At 32.1% G+C, this 19,479-nt stretch overlaps 2 protein-coding genes and 1 long non-coding RNA gene across 4 annotated transcripts; all 3 read left to right on the top strand.

The window, feature by feature from the left end:
• Nucleotides 1-1,083: 1,083 nt before the first annotated feature.
• Nucleotides 1,084-1,856, top strand: LOC116402879. Its single transcript, XR_004215550.1, has 2 exons — nt 1,084-1,246; nt 1,372-1,856. It is a non-coding gene; the product is annotated as an uncharacterized LOC116402879 (long non-coding RNA).
• Nucleotides 1,857-3,665: 1,809 nt separating this feature from the next.
• LOC101220624 (40S ribosomal protein S16) lies at nt 3,666-4,464 on the top strand. The gene has a single exon (XM_004149919.3). The coding sequence runs from the start codon at nt 3,758-3,760 to the stop codon at nt 4,190-4,192; it is 435 nt and encodes a 144-aa protein (XP_004149967.1). The 5' UTR covers nt 3,666-3,757; the 3' UTR covers nt 4,193-4,464.
• Nucleotides 4,465-8,811: 4,347 nt separating this feature from the next.
• Nucleotides 8,812-17,606, top strand: LOC101220861 (nucleolar complex protein 2 homolog). 2 transcript variants are annotated; one of them, XM_011652973.2, is made up of 14 exons: nt 8,812-9,123; nt 10,317-10,453; nt 10,651-10,708; nt 11,021-11,129; nt 11,215-11,275; nt 11,378-11,472; nt 13,502-13,570; nt 13,728-14,255; nt 14,532-14,834; nt 14,965-15,288; nt 15,441-15,647; nt 15,785-15,874; nt 15,974-16,066; nt 17,029-17,606. In XM_011652973.2, exons 2-14 carry the CDS (start codon nt 10,345-10,347, stop codon nt 17,149-17,151), a joined length of 2,169 nt encoding a protein of 722 aa, XP_011651275.1. In that variant the 5' UTR covers nt 8,812-9,123; nt 10,317-10,344; the 3' UTR covers nt 17,152-17,606. The 2 variants fall into 2 exon arrangements, with proteins under 2 accessions (XP_011651275.1, XP_011651274.1); XM_011652972.2 differs by having other exon boundaries at nt 8,813-9,123; nt 10,288-10,453.
• The last annotated feature ends 1,873 nt before the right edge of the window (nt 17,607-19,479 follow it).

A 19,479-nucleotide genomic window follows, 5' to 3' on the forward strand; every position in this document is an offset into this window, starting at 1 on the left:
CTTAAAAAAAAAAAAATGGAAATGAATTTGCTCATTAAGAAAAGTAGCTTAATCTGCAATCTTGTTCATGAATTTAGGGTTCAATATAAAGTAAATAAAAAAAAATATTTCGATCAGAGGTTTGAATTTCTACCTTGAGATCGTGGCATTGTGATGTGAATCGCAAAAAAAGCCTCCATTACAACTAATATAAGAAAACTTAACAAAATTGTTCGATGGGAAACTTTTCTTCAGTCATGGTGAGAAGAAAGAGTTTGAGATTTGATAAAATTAGCAAAGAATGGTTGTTGTTAGGGTTTTTTATTTTATTTTATTTGTGATGGCGAGTTGGTATTCTTACATTTTCTTTTTCTTTCTATAGATAATTATTGAAGAAAAAAAAACTCCCTCTAACATATTAGAGAAATATGTTTTTTTTTAAATATTATAATTTAAATTTGGTCAATTACAAAGTCTTTCAACGATACATGAGAAACAAAACAACCAAAACGAAACTAAAGACAAATTAAAAGAACAATGAGCATAATTCCCTCAAGAAGTAATGTATTCAATAACCACATCTTCAACACTACAAGAAAATGGGGATATCTCGATGCACTTTTGAGCGTCGGGATAAGAGACATCGGGCAATAGGGTCTCCTCTGACATCGTAAAGTGGATGCCGGTGGACTCACTTCTTTTCGACGGTGATTGTATCACGTCGGGCATTGTGGGGCACTATCAACGTCGTGGATGTACACGTTGGGACTAGCCATCCAACTCCCAACGTAGTACATGTACATGTCGGGGAAAAGAAAATAATTAAATAATAGTTTGTTTTTTCCTGACTCCATGCATATACACGACATGAATTGGGTGTGACTAGTTAATTTTGATGTGTATCCACGACGGAGACAAAAAAACAATTAAATGATAGTTTTCATTTTTCCAACGCGATACATGTGACACCGAGAGTACGGTACGTAGCACTATTCATGACATTTTATTAATGATGTCAGGAATAGGTTGGAACTTCTGACGTTTTCGAATGGCGTCAGGAGTTCCCCTATAAAACCTTCTTTCATATCTGTAAATCACACATCTAAAAGAATGAAAGAGAGAGAGAAATTGAGAGAGATGAAGAAAGAAGCCCGTCGCCAGTTTGTCCCTGCCGCTCATCGTCTTCACCATCGTCGGCGTCTTTCGCTCACCTTCCTCGGCCGCTGCTCATCGTCTTCTGCCACTGCCACTGCCGCTTGTCGTTTCGGTAAGGATTTTGCCTTTTTTTGTTTAATTTAAAGAAAAACGTGTAGATTTAGTTTTAGAAATTGATTTTATTTGCTTGAGACTATGTATTTATTGTACATTGAATGCTTGATTTTGTTGATTTAGATTTAAGAAAAACACGTCGCTGGTCGAGCATGAACAACTAAGTGGTGGATAACAAAGATGTTCTTTGTGATTAACCAATAGAAATCCAAGAACGAAACCGGGGTGATGAAGATCACAAATAGAATCAATGAACACATGAGCTTCATTCTCCTATTGAAGTTTCTAACAAAAGAGATTTCAAACCATCTGTGAACTAGTCCAAAGAGAGGAAATGCCAACTTCAACAGCTTTAGTTTTTTTCTTTTTTTTTTTCTGTTGATGACAAAAATTTATCATCCATTTTGCAACTCTTGCTCTATGATTGCATCCTTAGACATTCATGTAATATTAATCAACTTGGCTTGTGGAGTGTTTCATCCATCTTGGCTTGTGGAGTGTTCCATCCATGAGTAGAGAAGTAGTTCCTACGGGAAGATCTTTGATCAAAAGATAATTTAAATCTAATAATTTTATTTGGAATGAAGTCAATTGATTTTGGAAATTTATGATTTTTGTTGTTAGATGTTCAACAATTAGGTTCTTAATTTTCAATTAGTTTCTAGGTTTTTTATATCATCAATGTATCGTAACATAGTAAAATGTCTCTCCATAGTCACGGGCTTAGTGTCTAAACTTCTATGTTTTTGTGCATTGATTATTAACTTTAAAAATGTCATATAGGTACACCAACCATAACAAAAAATCTAGGGGACGTTTGAGACGTGAAGTGAGTTATTATAATATGTGGTTATTATAGTATGTGAGTTATAATAATTTATGGGTTATTATAACCTGTGTATAGGGTGTAGATTATTATAATTTGGGTTATTATAATATATGTTTGGAAAAATAAGGAATAGTGAAATGAAGAAGTGAGGAAGAGTGACATATATGAGAGATGAGAAGTGAGGAATGGTCAGCCGCCTCAAAAAAGTTGTTTAAAAGATTCTTGAACTTCCAACAAATTTTTGTAGTCTTATATATAATATATAATAGATTCATGTCTTGTTCAGCTTTTTCTTAGTATTATATTAAACCTAAAATATACTTTTAGGTATTAGGAACAACGACCTAATAAACACTAAAAAAAAATTAGATGTTTAGAGACTAAACTTTTATATTAACTATAAGAAAATATTCTTGAACTTTTTCTATTTCTTAAAAAAAACATCAATAAAAGATCAAACAAAAAAAACAAACATCAAATGTGAGCATTTACACATAATTGTTTCACGATCAAAATGAACTCACTTAGTGATATAAACATGACCTCTGACATTTGACCTCTAAAGACATATAGTTAGCGATAATAGGACTAGAGGTTTAATCATCCTCCCTATAAAATAACATCACTATTTGAAGTTTCAATTTTTTTTCAGTTTTAGAATCAATTAATTTATAATATAACTAGTAATTTTGAATCATTACAAATATCGAAAGATATTAATAAAATTGTAACCGGGGAAGTTTTAATTTGTTCAAAATTTACATTGTATTTTCAAATGTACATATTTAATTTCAAAACCTTAGTGAATTGTAAATTTAACTTTCACGGGTTGTTCATAGTTTATTCTTCAAAATTGTTTATTGTTAATTATTATTTTCACTCTAAATTTCAAGAATATGTTTACATATTATAATTGTTTTGCATGAAAAATTATTATCATTTAGTTAATTTTAATAAAAAAATTACATAACCAATTTTAAATTTTATTAAAAATGTCTAAAATAAATTTGAAAAGACTAAAATTGAAGAAGCAAAATAATATTCTAACTAAAAAAAGTATAAAATAAATAATTTTAAATGACAATGTTTTTGAAAAAAATTATACAAAACTTGGAGAAAAAGATGACCTATTTAAAAAAATATCTTTTAATTGATAGATTTTGATAAATAAATATGTTTGGTTCGGTAGACCTTTTTAATCTCATGTTTATAAGAATATACTTGTTTAATTTTTAAGATTTAAAATACGGTTCTTATCTTTTTAAAATAGGTTTAGAATGTCTTTCAAATAACCTTATATTTTATCAAATTTTAAATTAGAATAATAACTTCTCTTCCTTAAAATTATTTTAATTTAATAAATTTATAATATCATATAATTATTTTTAAAAAATAAAATCTAAAATATTAAATTTTAAAATTCAGAAAGAAAGAAGAAAAAAAAAGCACATATTGATATGAACTTCGCTTTCCTTAGACTATTTTAAGTGGATGTATCATATATATAAACTATGATATATTGGTAAATATTTTGGTTAAGTTATGCTTATTTTATTTCATTTTAAATTTAGCATTTCAAATTGTGTGCATTTTCGACGACTACAAAAACCTTTTTCCAACAAATCATATAAAATACCTCTCTTATTGTAACAACTTACAGTTCGATCACAAACCCTAACGATGGCGGCTCCAATCGAGTCTGTACAATGCTTCGGCCGGAAGAAGACGGCAGTTGCTGTAACATACTGCAAGCGTGGCCGAGGCTTGATCAAGATCAACGGCTGCCCAATTGAGCTCGTCGAACCTGAGATCTTACGCTTCAAGGCCTACGAACCCATCCTCCTTCTCGGCCGACACCGCTTCTCCGGCGTTGACATGCGAATCAGAGTCAAAGGCGGAGGCCACACCTCACAGATCTACGCTATCCGACAGAGCATCGCTAAGGCTCTCGTCGCCTTTTACCAGAAGTACGTCGACGAACAGAGCAAGAAGGAGATAAAGGACATTCTCGTCCGCTACGATCGGACTTTGCTCGTCGCTGATCCTAGACGCTGTGAGCCGAAGAAGTTTGGTGGTCGTGGAGCTCGTGCTAGATTCCAGAAATCATATCGTTGATCGAAGTGTTTTAGGCGTCCATGGCCCAGAGTCGCTTGTTGGTATTATTTATTTTTTGCTTTTCTGTTCCAATTACCTTCCATTTCAATTTTTTTATCCGTTTATGATTGTAGTATAAGATTTTTTGACCCGAGGCTTGAATTTCTGATTGCTGAGATCATTGCAATCGTAATGCCATTTTGGAACATCAAAGTTTTCTTCCATTTGTTAAGGATTCTGAATTTTCCTTCATGTGACATTATTATAACTACAGCAATGGGGTCTATTCCACATAATTTGTGTCCACCCACATAGAATTTCTGAAGAGATCGTCCAATTTAGAACTTTTTCAGACTTATATTGGTATAGAATATAGGAATTGGATCAATTAATTATTTTGAAGTTTCTTATACCATATTTATACAAGTTTAGAGGTCTCTCATTGTCAAATGAGTCATAACTGTTTTGGGTTGTAGCCTAACCTAAGAACATCACATAGCCTAATCTTTGGCTGAGAGAGAGAGATCAATGAGATTTTAGAAAAGAACAAACAAATGTAAAAAAAATTCCCCAGAGCTACAAAGTGCTTGACAGAAACTTACACATCTAAAGTTAGTGGATGAAATCGATGATTTATCTACCTGGATTTGGAACAGAACAACTATGAGATCCTTAAGGTTAAGGTCTTTATTGTTTTTGCTATGAACATGAAGAGATCAGTGTCTGAAGGGATCATACACTAAGGGAACTAGTGGAAACGAAACAAAGGAAAATAATGCAATAAAATTATCTAGTATAGTAATTAGCATACACACAAACATATCAAATTTTTTAATCCTTGTAATTATTATTATTATTTGTTGTGAACATACAATCTAAAATCTCATAGAATTGCAAAAGAACATAGCATAAAGTCTGTTTCCATAACATTTTTCCAGCTTTCCCTCCTTTTTTCTTTTTTCCAATTTATATGGTTTTATATGGGCCTCAAAATATACTCTTAACATTCTAGAATGCATGCGTTTAAACAACATAACTCTCACAGTTTATGATCATTACGAACCATGATGATGAGTGTAACATAAAATGACCTAAAACTTAAAATACATTTAACAAGTAGAACAAATCTTAAATTATTTGTTTTCCATCCAACAGTAAATGAAGTCTCATTTGAAGTAGCAAGTCTTTGCACATTAAATTAAGTTTTTGTTTTTTTTTTTTTACTTCACATGATTCAATTTATTTGTTTGTGTAGTTGAACAACTTCTTGACAATTTTCATCAGCTTCATATGACCGACCTCACGTTGATATTTCATAATTCATATACATGAAATTGCAGTAAAAATTATTATGATAAATAAAAATAAGGTCTACCCATTAGTTTTCACTCTTGCATGAGTTTTATCCATTTTTGTCTGTGCATATGGTGGAGATTTGATCTGTTGTCTTAAATAGATTAAAAAAGTTTTACTTGATAAGTTAGACAAGAAAGTTGTCATAGATCAATATCAAAACACAAAAGCTTACAGTGGACAATTACAATGCATTAAATTAACAGTGTTCTTATATAAAATCCCTAAACACGTGATTATTTTAGCTTCTTGAAGAAAGTTTTGTATGGAGGATCAAACAGGACTCAGAGAATTACGGTGCAGAGTTCTTGAAAATATCACTCTATTAACATAAATCACTGCTATAGAAAGGATGTAATTAAGCACTTAAATTTAAACTTTCAATGTAATTAAATTCAAATGTGGAATTTAAAGTTAAAGGAAAAGTCCTCTAATTTAATAAAAGAAAATAATTATCAACTAAATTATCGAGTATAACAAAAACTCAAAATATTTACTATAACAAAATAAGAAAATCGTACGAGACACTATCATGTTTTTTATAAATTTCATATATGTCTCTGTAACTTATATTTTTTTTGCGATTTATTAGTCTCAGTCCATCTCGGTATAATTAAAGTTGGAAACTTGAAGATCGAATAAAATAAAGCAAAATTCTTTCATCTCGAAGATCTCGGTGCAATAAAGGCTCGAGATCGAATAACTAAAGGCATAAGTATTTCATCTCGAAGCATCTCAGACTGAGATCAAATAAAATAAAGATAGAACTCAAATAAAATAAAGACATAATTCTTTCATTTCAGGACAATCTCAGTGCCATTGAGGCTTGGGATACAATAACTAAAGGAAGAATTCTTTTATCTTGGGACATCTCGTTGCAAATAAGGTCCAAGATCATGTATTATGATCTACACAATCGTTTAAATTTGAAGGTTATCGTTTAAAAATAAGTACGAGATCATGTAGATCTACACTTTTGTCTTTCATCTCATACACGGTGCATTTTATGTCTGAGATCGAATGAATTAAAGGCAGAATTCTTTCATCCTGATGCATCTTAGGGCATGGTATGCCCGAGATTGTATATCAAAATCTACACGATCGTGTATCGCACGCGTGTGATTGATTTATCAAACCATGCCCGAGATTGTATATCAAAATCTACACGATCGTGTATCGCACGTGTGTGATTGATTTATCACGTGTTGACTGAAGTAGTTTTGATATTTTATATTGTGGGCATGTGGCTTTTTTTCGTTTATATATATATATGTATATTATAGTTTGAATTTAAATGTTTAAATGAACATATTCCAAGCAATAAAACTTAAATTTTCAATATCAATTATGAAACAGAGAGATGGGGATGACTCTTTCGTAAATAAGCAAAAGTTTTTTCCTGTCATGGTAATTTCAACTATTGGCATGACTAACATGGCGAAAATTTTGAGAAGTAGAACGGTTTTAGAAAGCTTGTAATTTTGTTTTTCTCGATCATTCTTAGTCGAGATTGACCTCAAGATTCTTACCAAATTTTTAAAAGCTCTTTGAAATTTTTTATCAATCTCTTTCGCTTGAGTGAGTTAGCGAGATAGTGCGTATTTTTATTAAAATATTGAAAATAAAGAGATATATTGAAAGGATCGAAAAGTCGGTGACAATCCATCTAAACTCTAAACTCAGATCACTTCTATGGTAGTGAAAAAGTATATTGAATTTTACCGTTAAAAACCCATTATAGGTAATGTAAAAGCATTGATTATCTTTCTCACTTACTGTTATTAATCTATAGTTAGTGTTTTTCTACAAGAATAAAGACAATAGAGCATTAGAATTCGTTTGAAATGCATTATAATTGAATTTATATTCAAAATTTTCATTATTGAAAAAACACAAATTTGATATGATCTAATAAAATTGAGATAACACTGTAGAAAAACTAGTTCTAAAAAGAGACCTAAATGTTTAAATTTGGACAAATAGTTAAAAAAAGTTGTTGATAGGGTGTTTGTTTGAATTGATTATTACGGTAAAGGAAAGATGGAAGATCGATTACATTGAACTTTTAAATTTATCTAATGATTTGTACGTAGGATGTGTTTGAAATATATTTTCAAGTCTTTAATTTAAAGGGTAAGCCATTTTAGAAAAAATCAAAAATGTATTTTAATTATTATTATTATTATTTTTTATCGAAAATGAGTTTTTGAAAAATATATTTTCTTAATTAAGTCAAAATTCTCTTCTGATTTTTTTCTCATAATTTCGAGATTACTAATTTGTGCAAAGAAGACGATGGATTACTTTCCTTTTCTCTAATTAAAAATTACTTAAATTCAAATAATTTTTTTCCGCATTTTCTTTGTTAGAAATAATACAATTTTGAGGATATTAGTGTTGGAATTAAATGTAAGTTAATAATACAATTTTGAGGATATTAGTGTTCAAATTAAATGTAAGTTAATGGAAGCTAAATGTAACCACGTTTAGAAGGAATTAATTAAGGCATGTATTTTGAAATTTATCAAGTTCATTTCAATCAGCTATATTATTTTATTTGTTCCTTCAAATTTTGGTTTGATTATTTTTTTTTCTTAAATAATAAGAATAGTTGGAAATCGTATAAATTAAAGGGGCAAATGTGACTTTTAGAAGATAAGAGAAAGAAAAACCCTAACCATTTTTGCACTTTTTCATAAATTAAATTCTCTCTAAAAATCCTTCCTTCCCAACTTAATTTTTGCAATTGTTTTTACTCGAAAGAAAAAAACAACGTTAATATTTTTTATTAATTATATTCTCCAATTTTTGTCTGAGTTTTATTTTGATTTTCTTATTTTTCTCACGTTTACTTTCCTTCTCTATTAGTTTTATCTTTTTTCTCTTCACTAGAAGTGAGCATAGTAGATCGAAAAATCGATTCGACCGATCAAACCAAAGTCGATTAATAGGAAAACGAGAATGTTCGATTTTGGAAAGTATCAAATCAAGATTTTTTAGAAGGTGTTTCTAAATGTTAAATCGACCGATCCGACCATGACTAATCAATGTCAAAGGTGCTTTAAATATTTACTCAATTGACTATAGTTGGTTTGGGACCAACTGAACTGATGATCACCCATATTTTTCACTATTTTTCTTCTTTACTTAAACAATGTTTCATTTATATATATTTATTTGCCTTACTAATGGTTAAGAATTAAGTTAAAGATGAACATTGAAAATTACAAAAATAATTTTAAGTACTACATGTCATAATTTGAAAATGTAAGAATCTCCAAACCCTAATTGAAAATAGAAAGAACCCAAGAGAAAATAGAGCAATGAGAAATGGTACTACCAAAAATGGAGAGGCACCAATGTCCGAAAGATAGTTGAAACTTTGAAAAATAGGGTTTCAATCGTTTGGGGATTTTAGCGCATGAGATTTTTTGTGGTGCATTTCATTCGCCACAACCTTAGATTCTTGACGAAACCGAAAACCCGGAGTACACAGTACCCCCAGACGCTTCCTTCTGATACAACGGCCGCCAACCGTATTCCCTTCACGCTTCCTCCTCCGCCGCCACCGCCACCGCCCACCGCCCCTAACTTTTCCGGTATGCCCATTGTTTAAGCTAACACACAAATATTTTCTTCACAATCTAATCTCTGTTGCTTACTCTCTCTGTATTCTATTTGCTTACTCCTTTGTTTCAGTTCGGATTACTGAGATAATTGCAATCGAAATACCTTTTTGGAACATCAAAGTTTTCTTCCATTTGTTAACTGTTCCTGTTGGATTCTGGATTTTCCTTTATGTGACGTTATTATAACTACAGCAATGGGGTCTATTCCACATAATTTGTGTCCACCCCCACATAGAATTTCTGAAGAGATCATCCAATTTAGAACTTTTTCAGACTTTTGTTGGTATAGATAGATAGGAATTGGATCATTTAATTATTTTGAAGTTTCTTATATCATATTTGTACAAGTTTAGAGGCCTCTTTGTCAAATGAGTCATAACTGTGTTTGGTTGTAGCCTAACCTAAGAACATCAAATAGGAAGAAACATCACGTACCCTAATCTTTGACTCAGAGAGAGATCAATAAGATTTTAGAAACAAAGAAACAAATGTAAAAATTTTTCCTTAGAGCTACAAAGTGCTTGACAGAAACTTACACATCTAAAGTTAGTTGAAGAAATCGATGATTTTTCTACTTGGATTTGGAACAGAACAACTATGCAATTCTTAAGGTTAAGGTCTTCATTGTTTTTGCTATGAACATGGAGAGATCAATGTCTGCTCATTTTTGCCTCTTGATTTGGGTATAAAAAAAGTATGGTTACGATTATCTTTCTATTTGATATGATGGCAAGGTCTCAACTAGAAGTTTTTTTTTATAGCAATAGAAGGTGCGCTTTTGTTGTACTCTACTCTAAAACTTTAAATTTAGTGTTTAGAGGTCGTTAAGAAAATCTGTCCCCGAGATATTGTGTTGGTTATTGGTAGGTCGCTGTTATAGTTCGAGGAATATAATAGTGATCTGGTTGGGATGATAACTATTTTAGTTGGTAATAGTAAACACAGTAACAAAGAGGGATAGAGATGATGAGTGAAAAATGGTAAATATGAAGCATGATACATCAATTATTATAATTGGAATTTCGAACATGGAGTAGGTTGTAATAGCTCAGTTCACTCACTTGAAGCCTGCCTGTTGAGTTTGACATCTGTCTTCTCCGAAAATTTCCCTCTCACCTACCAACACGCTTACAGGAGCTCTGACGAGAGGATTTGAATTTCAGTGTTGATTCTTTATACTAAGGCAGCGGAATGGGGAAGCTTGGGAAGAAAGCAAGGAAGTTCGCAAAGAAAAATCTTCAGACTGTGCTCAGAAGGAAACGGAAACTGAAGTCTTCGTTCAAAAAGAAAGCTCCATCAAGTAAGATTTCTTGGATGAAATTTAAGCTTACGCATGTTCTAATCCTAATTTCTCGAAGATATTTTATTATTGGATACGTGTTTCCAGTTCATTCTTTCTCTCTCTGTTTACTTGTTTATGCTGACTTGAGCTGCTTACCGAATTTGTTTCCTATTACTTTTATAAGTTATTTATTTGGATTTCTTCAAGTTTTGTAGGACAGGACAAAGACAGTGTTGAAAATCAAGACGGCGTGTCGAAGCTCCACAATCAATTGTAATGCTTTAATCTGGGAATAGTTTGTTCATTCATTGAGAGCGTTGTATTTATATTGATCTTTCACTCATTTTGTGTCAAGTCTGTTGTCAATATCATTCTGATCAGCATCTTTCCAAATAATATTTTTGCTGTGATTTACTTGGCCCCAAAAGACTACATGCATGAATATTTACGGAATTGTTTGAATGTACATTGGTCTTGTGTTTGGGACTTTTCCATCCTCAATTTCTTAATATTTTAATGTAAATGAATATTGTATGCTTGAAAACTGTTGTATTATCCATTTAAATTTCTAGTTTCTATTTGCAGGAATGGTGAAGCTGATGAAAACAACAATGTTTCCCTTGATGCAATTTTCAGTGAAGATGAATATGATATGCTTGAAGATGATTCCGACAGTGATGGTTACATCTCAGAGGTTTGTTATGGAGTTTTGCAGATATTATTTATGATTACTTTACTTGATTGAGGTCATAGCATTTCTAATGTTATTTGTGAACTAGGAACCAAGCTCTTTTAACACACCTGAAAATGAAATCGACAATAGTTCTGAAGGTGGCATTGGTGAGTCTACTCTCCATGCTATATATAGATCTTCTTTTTCTTTTGTAATTTATCTCTATACCTCCTATGATATTGTCTTCTTTTTCTGGTATCATTTTGCAGATATGATTAATCCCAATGATTTATCGGACCAAAACAAAGAAATCCATTCAGAACTCACAAAGAAAATCAAGCAACTGAATAGGTTGAAAAAAAAGGTAATATTTTACTTATTTAACCTCCATCTCCCCTAGAATAGAAAAACTAGGGCAAGTGTATCTCTTGAACTTATATTATCTTCAAAATGCATTCCAGGTGACTCTAGTTACACATGAAATTTGGGACATGCAAAATGTTTCTTTTACTCATCAACGACTTTGCATTGTGTTTATGCATTTCCAATAATTGGAGATCAACATGTTTGCAAAAGTTATACCAATGCATTTAATGTTTTGATAGCAGCTTAGAGGGATATTTGTGCAATGATTGGGGCGTGTGCTGTGTTTGTGATATTTTTGGGGAGAGGAACAATAGAGTGTTCAAAGGTTTGGATAGGAACCCTAGTGAGGTTTCATGTTTTACAAGCCTTTGGTTATGGAGGTCTTTTTGCAATTTTTCTCTAGGTAACGTCGTAGTTGGACTATGTTTCTTAAAGGGGTTGTTTGGTGGGCTTGTCTTTTTTAGGCTCTTGTACTTTTCATTTTTTTTTCTCTTTGAAAGATGTTGATTCTACGAAATGGTCCTAATTATTTCTTGACTGCAAATATTACGATCTTACTTGAACAAGATTGTTCTATAGGTTGTACAACTGTGACTTTGAATTCTAAATAGCTGGTGGCTGATTTTGGCACTGGGTGCTTGGCATCATAACTAGAAGGATGTGTGCTTTTCCGAAATAAGATCTTTGATTGGTTTTAACAATCTCCCAAGGGTCTAGTTTCTGTTTTCGAAATGAAAACAAGACTTTTCACTGGAATAATGAATGAGTTAATACTCAAAGTACATGAGAGAAAACAAAACAAAAAAAACGTCAAACTTGCCAATAAGCACCAACAATTTAGCATAGGCCCAAGGGGGCTCAAGTCCCCCCAGCTTTATGCTCTTTATATTACATATATTTAAAAAACTGAAATAATACTAATTTCAGAACTTAGTCCAGTGGTAAAACTCTCTCAATGAACAAATATGTCAAGATGAATAATTGGCAAAGTGCTTGGATAGGGAATAATAAGGATTTAGCTCGAGCAAACCCAAATAATTAGAATAGGGAAGTGGCGTGTCTTGAAATATATATTGAAATCTATCAAACCAAATATATGAATAAGAGTTTCCACTGCAAAAACCCACAAAGATTGAGCCTGTTTTTTAAAGAAGCATGCACTAAAGAAGGAACAAAGTTCCTTCCATAATTAGATGAATAACAAGATATAGAAAAAAATGTGAAGATAATCTATTCTTGGGAGGATTAAGATTCCTAGGAAGGTTAGGTTCTTCGCTTGCAGGTTCTTCATGGTCGCGCTAACATGATGGATAACTTGCGAGGACGATGCCTACGTTGGTTGGCCCCTTTTGCTGTATCCTGTGTCGGAAGTTGGAGGAAGATTTGGACCATATTCTATGACATTGTGATTTTGTGAGTCGTGTTTGGGATTCTTTTCTCAAGACATCTGGGATAGTACATGCTTGACATAAAGATGTTTGGAATATTATTGAGGAGTTCCTCTTCAATTTGCCTTATGGGGTTGTTTTTATGGTGTGCGGGGTGTGTACCATTTGATTGGGGGAGTGAAGTAGTAGGGTGCTTAGAGGAGTGGTGAGGGACCCTTCAGATGTTTGGCTCCTTGTTTGTTTCCATGTTTCTTTGGGGGTTCAATATTGACGACTTTTTGTAACTACCCTATAGATATGATTTTGTATAGTTGGGGTTCCTTCTTGTAAGGGAAGGGCTTGTTTTTTCTTGTGCACCCGAGCATTTTTTCAATTCTTTTTTTTCAATGAAAGTGGTTCTTGTTATAAATAATAATAATAAAAAATAAATAAAAAAATAGAGAATTAGGTCTTTTTGGGGGAGAATTGCAAGAGGGTGCACTTTCTTCCCGAGGGTCTACTTTCACCAACACTATTTAATAATTTGAAGCTGGGGTGGTCGGTGGTGTATATTTTTCTTATATCAACTCATAATGATTGTTTAATTTTCACTCTATGGCTGGGCAATTTAATTTATCCCTTTATGTGGAAGATTTTCAGGATCCAGAATTCTTGAAGTTTCTGGAAACCAATAATAAGGCTGTTGAACCTTTCAGAGATGAAGACACTGTAAGTAATATGTAGGGTGCTGTATTTCTTGGTGCCAAGATTGAAGTTCTAATTTTGGTTATGAATGATTTGTTTAATCATGTAGAAACGAGCGTTAGCCAATTGTGTTTTAATTTCTTTTTTTAATTTATTAAGTTCTAATTGTTTCCTTGAATAGAATTCTGATGAGGAAACAATCAATGCTGATGGATTAAAGCGAGATGAACAGAGTGTTAGTTCTAATAAAAACTTGTTGTTGAGTTCCTCTGTGGTTGATTCCTGGTGTCATCAAGTCAAGAACAAGCAGGATGTGCCTCTATTTACCAGTCTAATAAATGGGTATCGAGCTGCATGTCACTACGGTTCTGAAGCAATAGGCAACGTAGATGCTGGCAGATGTTATAAAATTGGAAACAGTGAAACTTTCTCCAAGATATTAATTTTCATGCTTTCTGAGGCTGACAATTTATTTAGGGAGCAGTTAGGACTCTTGACTAAGAGCTATAAAAAGGAAATGATTTTAGAATTGCGAAACACCCAAAAGTGGAAAACGCTCAAGCCCTTGATCAAGTCATATTTAAGAAGTAGCTTGTTTCTCTTGAACGAGGTTTCAGAAACTGAGATATTGAGGTTCTCTTTGGCTCGAATAAGAGTGTCTGTTATATTCTTTGCAGCTTTCCCTTCTCTGCAGCGCAGGCTCATTAAGGCACGTATATGTTTTACATAAATATTATTACCTTTATTTTGTTGTTGATGCATTTGAAGCAAGTATGAGCATATTTTCTATTTTACATTTCTTTACCATTCAAATTTGATTACACAGAATGACAGAAGTAATTGTAGATTTTCCCATATTCCCTGATCATATACGGAGGCAATCATATTTCTTTTCTGTTCTGTATATTGGTCATTCATTGCTACCAGTAGCCTAATAATCCTATATGCTCACTATCTCACTCCACCGAACTGTATTCCATTGCAGATTGCAGTACATTTGTGGGCAACTGGTGAAGGAACAATATCATCACTCTCATTTCTCATAATACGAGAAATGAGTTCTGTGCTTGGGTCTAATGTCTTCGACACCTGCTGGATTAAAATGTACAAGGCTGTCATTGCCAACTGTCAATTTGCAGAGCCAATTCTGCATAAACACATGCAATTTCTGAGGGACTCCTTCGTTGAGTTATGCTCTCTTGATGTCCATAGATCTACTACTAGGGCCAAGGTTTCAATCCAGCAACTTACAAAGATACTGCATCAGGGTTTACGAACGAAGAAGAAAGTAAGCTGTCAGGATCCCTTATCTTACTTCCTCAAGTCACGAAATTTAAATGTATTACTGTTTGTTTAAACTTACGGGAAGCCTATTTGCATTTAAAAGACTTTATCCGTGCCTGTATGTCTCTTTGCAGGAAGCAGTCCAGATGATGCGCAGTTGGCAATTTATCAATTGCATTGATCTCTGGGTCAAGTTCATTGGTGCAAATTTCCAGGATTACGATTTGCAAACAATGCTCTACAATGTTATTCAGATTATAAATGGAGTGGCTGTATTGTTTCCTGGTCCTAGATATTTACCGTTACGAATTAAATGCATTCAGTGGTTGAATTATCTTTCCAGATCCACTGGGATTTTTATCCCTGTTGCATCTATGGTGTTGGATATTTTGGAACATATAACTGTTAAGGAGGGCAAGAATTCAGGAGTTGTCTTCCACCACTTGTCTGTCCTACAGGTTATACCTTTTTATGCTTTATTATATGTGAATGTTCTTGTATTCGTGATTGTGCGTGATGTATTGTTTATTCGTGTAATTAAGAAACTAGATTATTCTTTTGCTAAATGCATGAATTTCAGTTGTAGTAACTGTAGAAGTTATTCATGCAGCTGCCAAAATATTGGTTGAAGTCGCAGAACTTTGTGGAGGAATGTGTTTTATCTACCATTGAACTTTTATCATCTCACTTTTCTCAATGGAGTCACCATATATCCTTCCCTGAACTGGCTACTATTCCACTTATTCAACTCAAGAAGTTTCATGCGGCATCTACAACAGAGAATCTCAAGCGTTTGGTAAAACGTTTTATTGATCAGGTAGAGGCTGCATTTTGTGTTTGAATCAAATATTTTAATCAATTAGCTACCATGTTAAGTAGAGTATTTGAATTGTGACATCCTACATGCACACAGTAAATACATTACATATTCTTAGACCTTTGTTTGCCATTCAGGTTGAGCAGAATATCGACTTCATTAACAAAAAGAGAGATGAAATCTCGTTTTCACCCAATGATCAGCAAGCTGCCGAATCATTTCTTCAGGTTTTGTTTCCTTTTCTTTTTCCCTTTTAATTGTTTCAGTTTCGCATGCCTGGCAATTGACAAATGACAAGTATTGTTTGCATTATATGGGGACTGCAGCTAGAGAAATGCAACAGCAACGTTCCATTTATACAATATTACAAAAGCATATTGGACAAAGCTGCATCCAGGAGTCTGGCTGTGGACAAAAAGGTACTGCTTTTCCTTTCACGCTTTTCATACGAGTATTATATTTATACACTATAAAGCATTGATACTCCATTCTAGACAGTATTCGTGATGTTTGACATGCTAATTTCCATGTCCTTTTTTGTTCTGTTTCATTTATTTTTTTAATATTTTCATACATGTGGGATGCTTCTTGGACACGCATTGGAAATGAGTTTTTCTTTTGTTTTTCGATCTCATAGAACCTGTATAAATTGAATATATAGGATAATGGAAATACACGATAATCCAAGTGAATCGAAGTACTTGGACCCACCTTTCTTGAGATCACTCTCGAGCCTAATTCACTCACCAAATATTGCCTTTTTTCTTCATTCCCCCATTTTTTCTATTTATAACCAACAAATATAACTAACTCCCAAGTTAATTACTACTATGCCCTTAATACCCTAATAACCCCTAGTACAAATCCTACTAGGATCATGCTCTCTTAAAAAAATCTCAGTCATGTCCTGGAAATGTGCCAAACGTGTCTGAAATTATAAATAAATAAATAAAAATAGGACACTAAAATTTTGGTGTCGGACGTGTGTTTGTTTTTTTTGCAAAGGTATTGTAATAAATGCTGGGGTGGGAATTTGAACCCGGGACCTCTTGTCCACAGAAACATACAGGTGCCAGTTGAGCTAAGCTCATGTTGGCGTCGGACGTGTGTTTTAATAGTGTACAAGCATGACATGCCCGACACAGCACTTTGCCTGCTTCATTAAAAGAATACAAACATAAGAAACTGAGCGCTTGCTTAAAAATTTTATCATGTACTTTTAACTAAGGATAAGGATTTGAGGTTCAATCTTCTAATCTATCATTTTAAACTCAAAAGAAACAAAAATCATTGGCTGCATTCAACTGAGAATTTTGATTGATTTTCCTCGCATTATTTTGTTTCATAGTTATTATCTTGATTACCAAAGTCAATCTTGTAGTTTCTTGGAGCCAACAAAAACAAAAAGAAAAGGCAGCAGCATGAAAAAAATCAACAAATTGAATCGGCTGCTAACGGCAAAGTACATCCAGAGAAGAGAAGAGGAAAAAAGAGGAAAACTTGAGAAGGAACAGGTTTATCTGCCCTTTCTCTCTCTTCAAATATTAATACTATTTTTGTCCCTGGAAATTCTCTGTTGGTAAATTCATAAGATAATTTATCACATAGATCAGGAGCCATCAGGTTAGATACTATAATTGATTTCTAGCACAACAAGAAAGTTGCCATTAATGAAACTAATGCTGAGAAAATAGTCGTGTAGATTAGTTTAGAGCATTGAAATTCATTTTGTTTTGGGGGCAATATCAATTTTGTTTGGGTAATCGAAAGTGCAAAATGTTTAGAAGTGTTTCTTCATATCTTGATATCAAATTTTGCTTGTTGAGTACTCTAAAATTTTGCTTGTTGAGTACTCTAAAGGAAAAGCGAAAGTCTCCATTTAGTTTTTTTTTTTTCTTCTTTTGCTTAAATTATTACTTTAGACAGCGAAATGGATGTATGTATGCATTTATTTGGTTATATTACATGTTTAGTTGTTTTACTTTGAGCTAAACTTTCGTGATTATTTGATAAGTCTATTATTTTCAGTTGTCTAAAAGATTTATGGACAAATTTAAAATTTTCAAAAATTAGTTGTTATATTGGGGAAGTTTTTTGACCGCAAAGTTGGTGGTGGTAATTGTAGTTTGTTCACTATTTTAATCTGGGGAATATAGTAAATCCTTTTAAAAAAGTGATGAGGAGAAAATAATGAATGATCATTGAATAAAGAGGGATTTTGGTGACCCAAACAATAATTTTAAATTTATGTCTAATGAAATCGTGTGCTTGTAGTTTTGAAAGTTTAAGGGATCAAAAGGATGCTATTTTGTGGGTTGATTGATCCATTAGGCATTTCTTCATCTTTACTTTTATTTGAACCATATATCTTTTAGTAGCAAACAACATATTTGTCAAACTAATTACACTAATTTTGGCTATTGTTATTTTATATAGTTGTAATTTGATGCAGTCTGTCAAGATTAAGATGACAGTGTACCTTGAAATCATCTATTAAAATTCATTGCGGACAATTTCCGCTGTTTGAAAGAACTATCGCACCTATGACGTTTTTGGAGGAACTTTTTCTAATAAAACAATTGTATGAACATTTATTGATATTTTCAAAAGTAGAATAAAATTATAAAATATTTATATCGTATAGAACAATTTTGAAAATAGAGATAAATTTTTTTAAAAATGTCTTGTAATTAATTGACATTCATTGTGCATAATATATTTGTAAAACTATCGTTTAGATTTGATAGTTTATATTTGGGTGTAAAAAATCTAAATGATTTTTTTCTGTATCAATTAAATTAGGGTAGTCAAATCTGATTTTTTTTTTAAAATTTGTTGATACAATCGTTTAGATTTGGTGTACAATCGTTTATATTTGGTGTACAATTGTTTATATTTGAAACACGATCGTTTACCTTTTACAATCCAATATCTCAATGATTTTTTTTCATGAAAAATTACGAAAGAAAAAATATGAAAAGGAAGAACAGAAAACAATGATAAAAAGAAAAAATATCGCAAAAGAGAAAAGAAATAAATATCGGAGAGTAGAAGAAAGACGATAAGGAAGGATAAATCTGATTTTTTTTAAATAGTAAATTTTATAAAATTTTTTAATTTGTCACACGGATTATAAATATTTTGTTCGATCTATTTATAAAAGTTAACCTTTATTTATTTATTTGTCCTTTTTTTTTTTTCGTGTTAAATTGGAAGAGAACTGTTCTACTTTAGACAACCTCTAACCAAATTGTATAGTTCTCTATTTTAATCTTTATGAAATATATGATTGTGAATATAAATTATATATATATATAATAAATAATTGTGGAATAAGTTTCAACATATAATAAATAATTGTGGAATAAGTTTCAACATATTTGAGATAGGCAATTAGTTAAGGAGAGTTTGTGATTAAATTGTATTTAATGTTTACATACATTTATCTGTTGCTAAAGAATAATGTATTATCAATTATAAATTTTATTCCGGTAGACAAAATAATATTTGCCTTTTCAAACTCTTCAATCAAGTTTGTAGAACCGAATATTGTATTGACTTTTGCTTGAGCATTGTAAGTTTGGAAAAATATTTTTTATTTGTATGTGTGGTTGCATGGTCAAACATAGATCTTCTTTGTTCATTTATGAATCACCCAACATATGAAAATGATTCATATTTGAGAAATTGTAAAAAATAGGCCAAAAATGGAGTAGAAAAAGAGATTTAGGATTGATTGTAAAAAAGACGAGATTTAGGACAAATTTGGGGTGAAATGACGAAAATACCCTTATTTAATTTTACTTCATATCTGCTCTTCTTTTCCAACCTC

The sequence above is a fragment of the Cucumis sativus genome, chromosome 3, assembly GCF_000004075.3.
Source record: "Cucumis sativus cultivar 9930 chromosome 3, Cucumber_9930_V3, whole genome shotgun sequence".
NCBI classification, from domain to species: domain Eukaryota; kingdom Viridiplantae; phylum Streptophyta; class Magnoliopsida; order Cucurbitales; family Cucurbitaceae; genus Cucumis; species Cucumis sativus.

Bases quoted from the DNA above. Each gene is read 5' to 3' on its own strand.
- LOC101220624 (XM_004149919.3), top strand. From the start codon at position 3,758: ATGGCGGCTCCAATCGAGTCTGTACAATGCTTCGGCCGGAAGAAGACG.
- LOC101220861 (XM_011652973.2), top strand. From the start codon at position 10,345: ATGGGGAAGCTTGGGAAGAAAGCAAGGAAGTTCGCAAAGAAAAATCTT. The intron at 10,454-10,650 runs GTAAGATTTCTT...CAAGTTTTGTAG, and splicing joins CAAAAAGAAAGCTCCATCAA to GACAGGACAAAGACAGTGTT. The intron at 15,875-15,973 runs GTTTTGTTTCCT...TGGGGACTGCAG, and splicing joins CTGCCGAATCATTTCTTCAG to CTAGAGAAATGCAACAGCAA.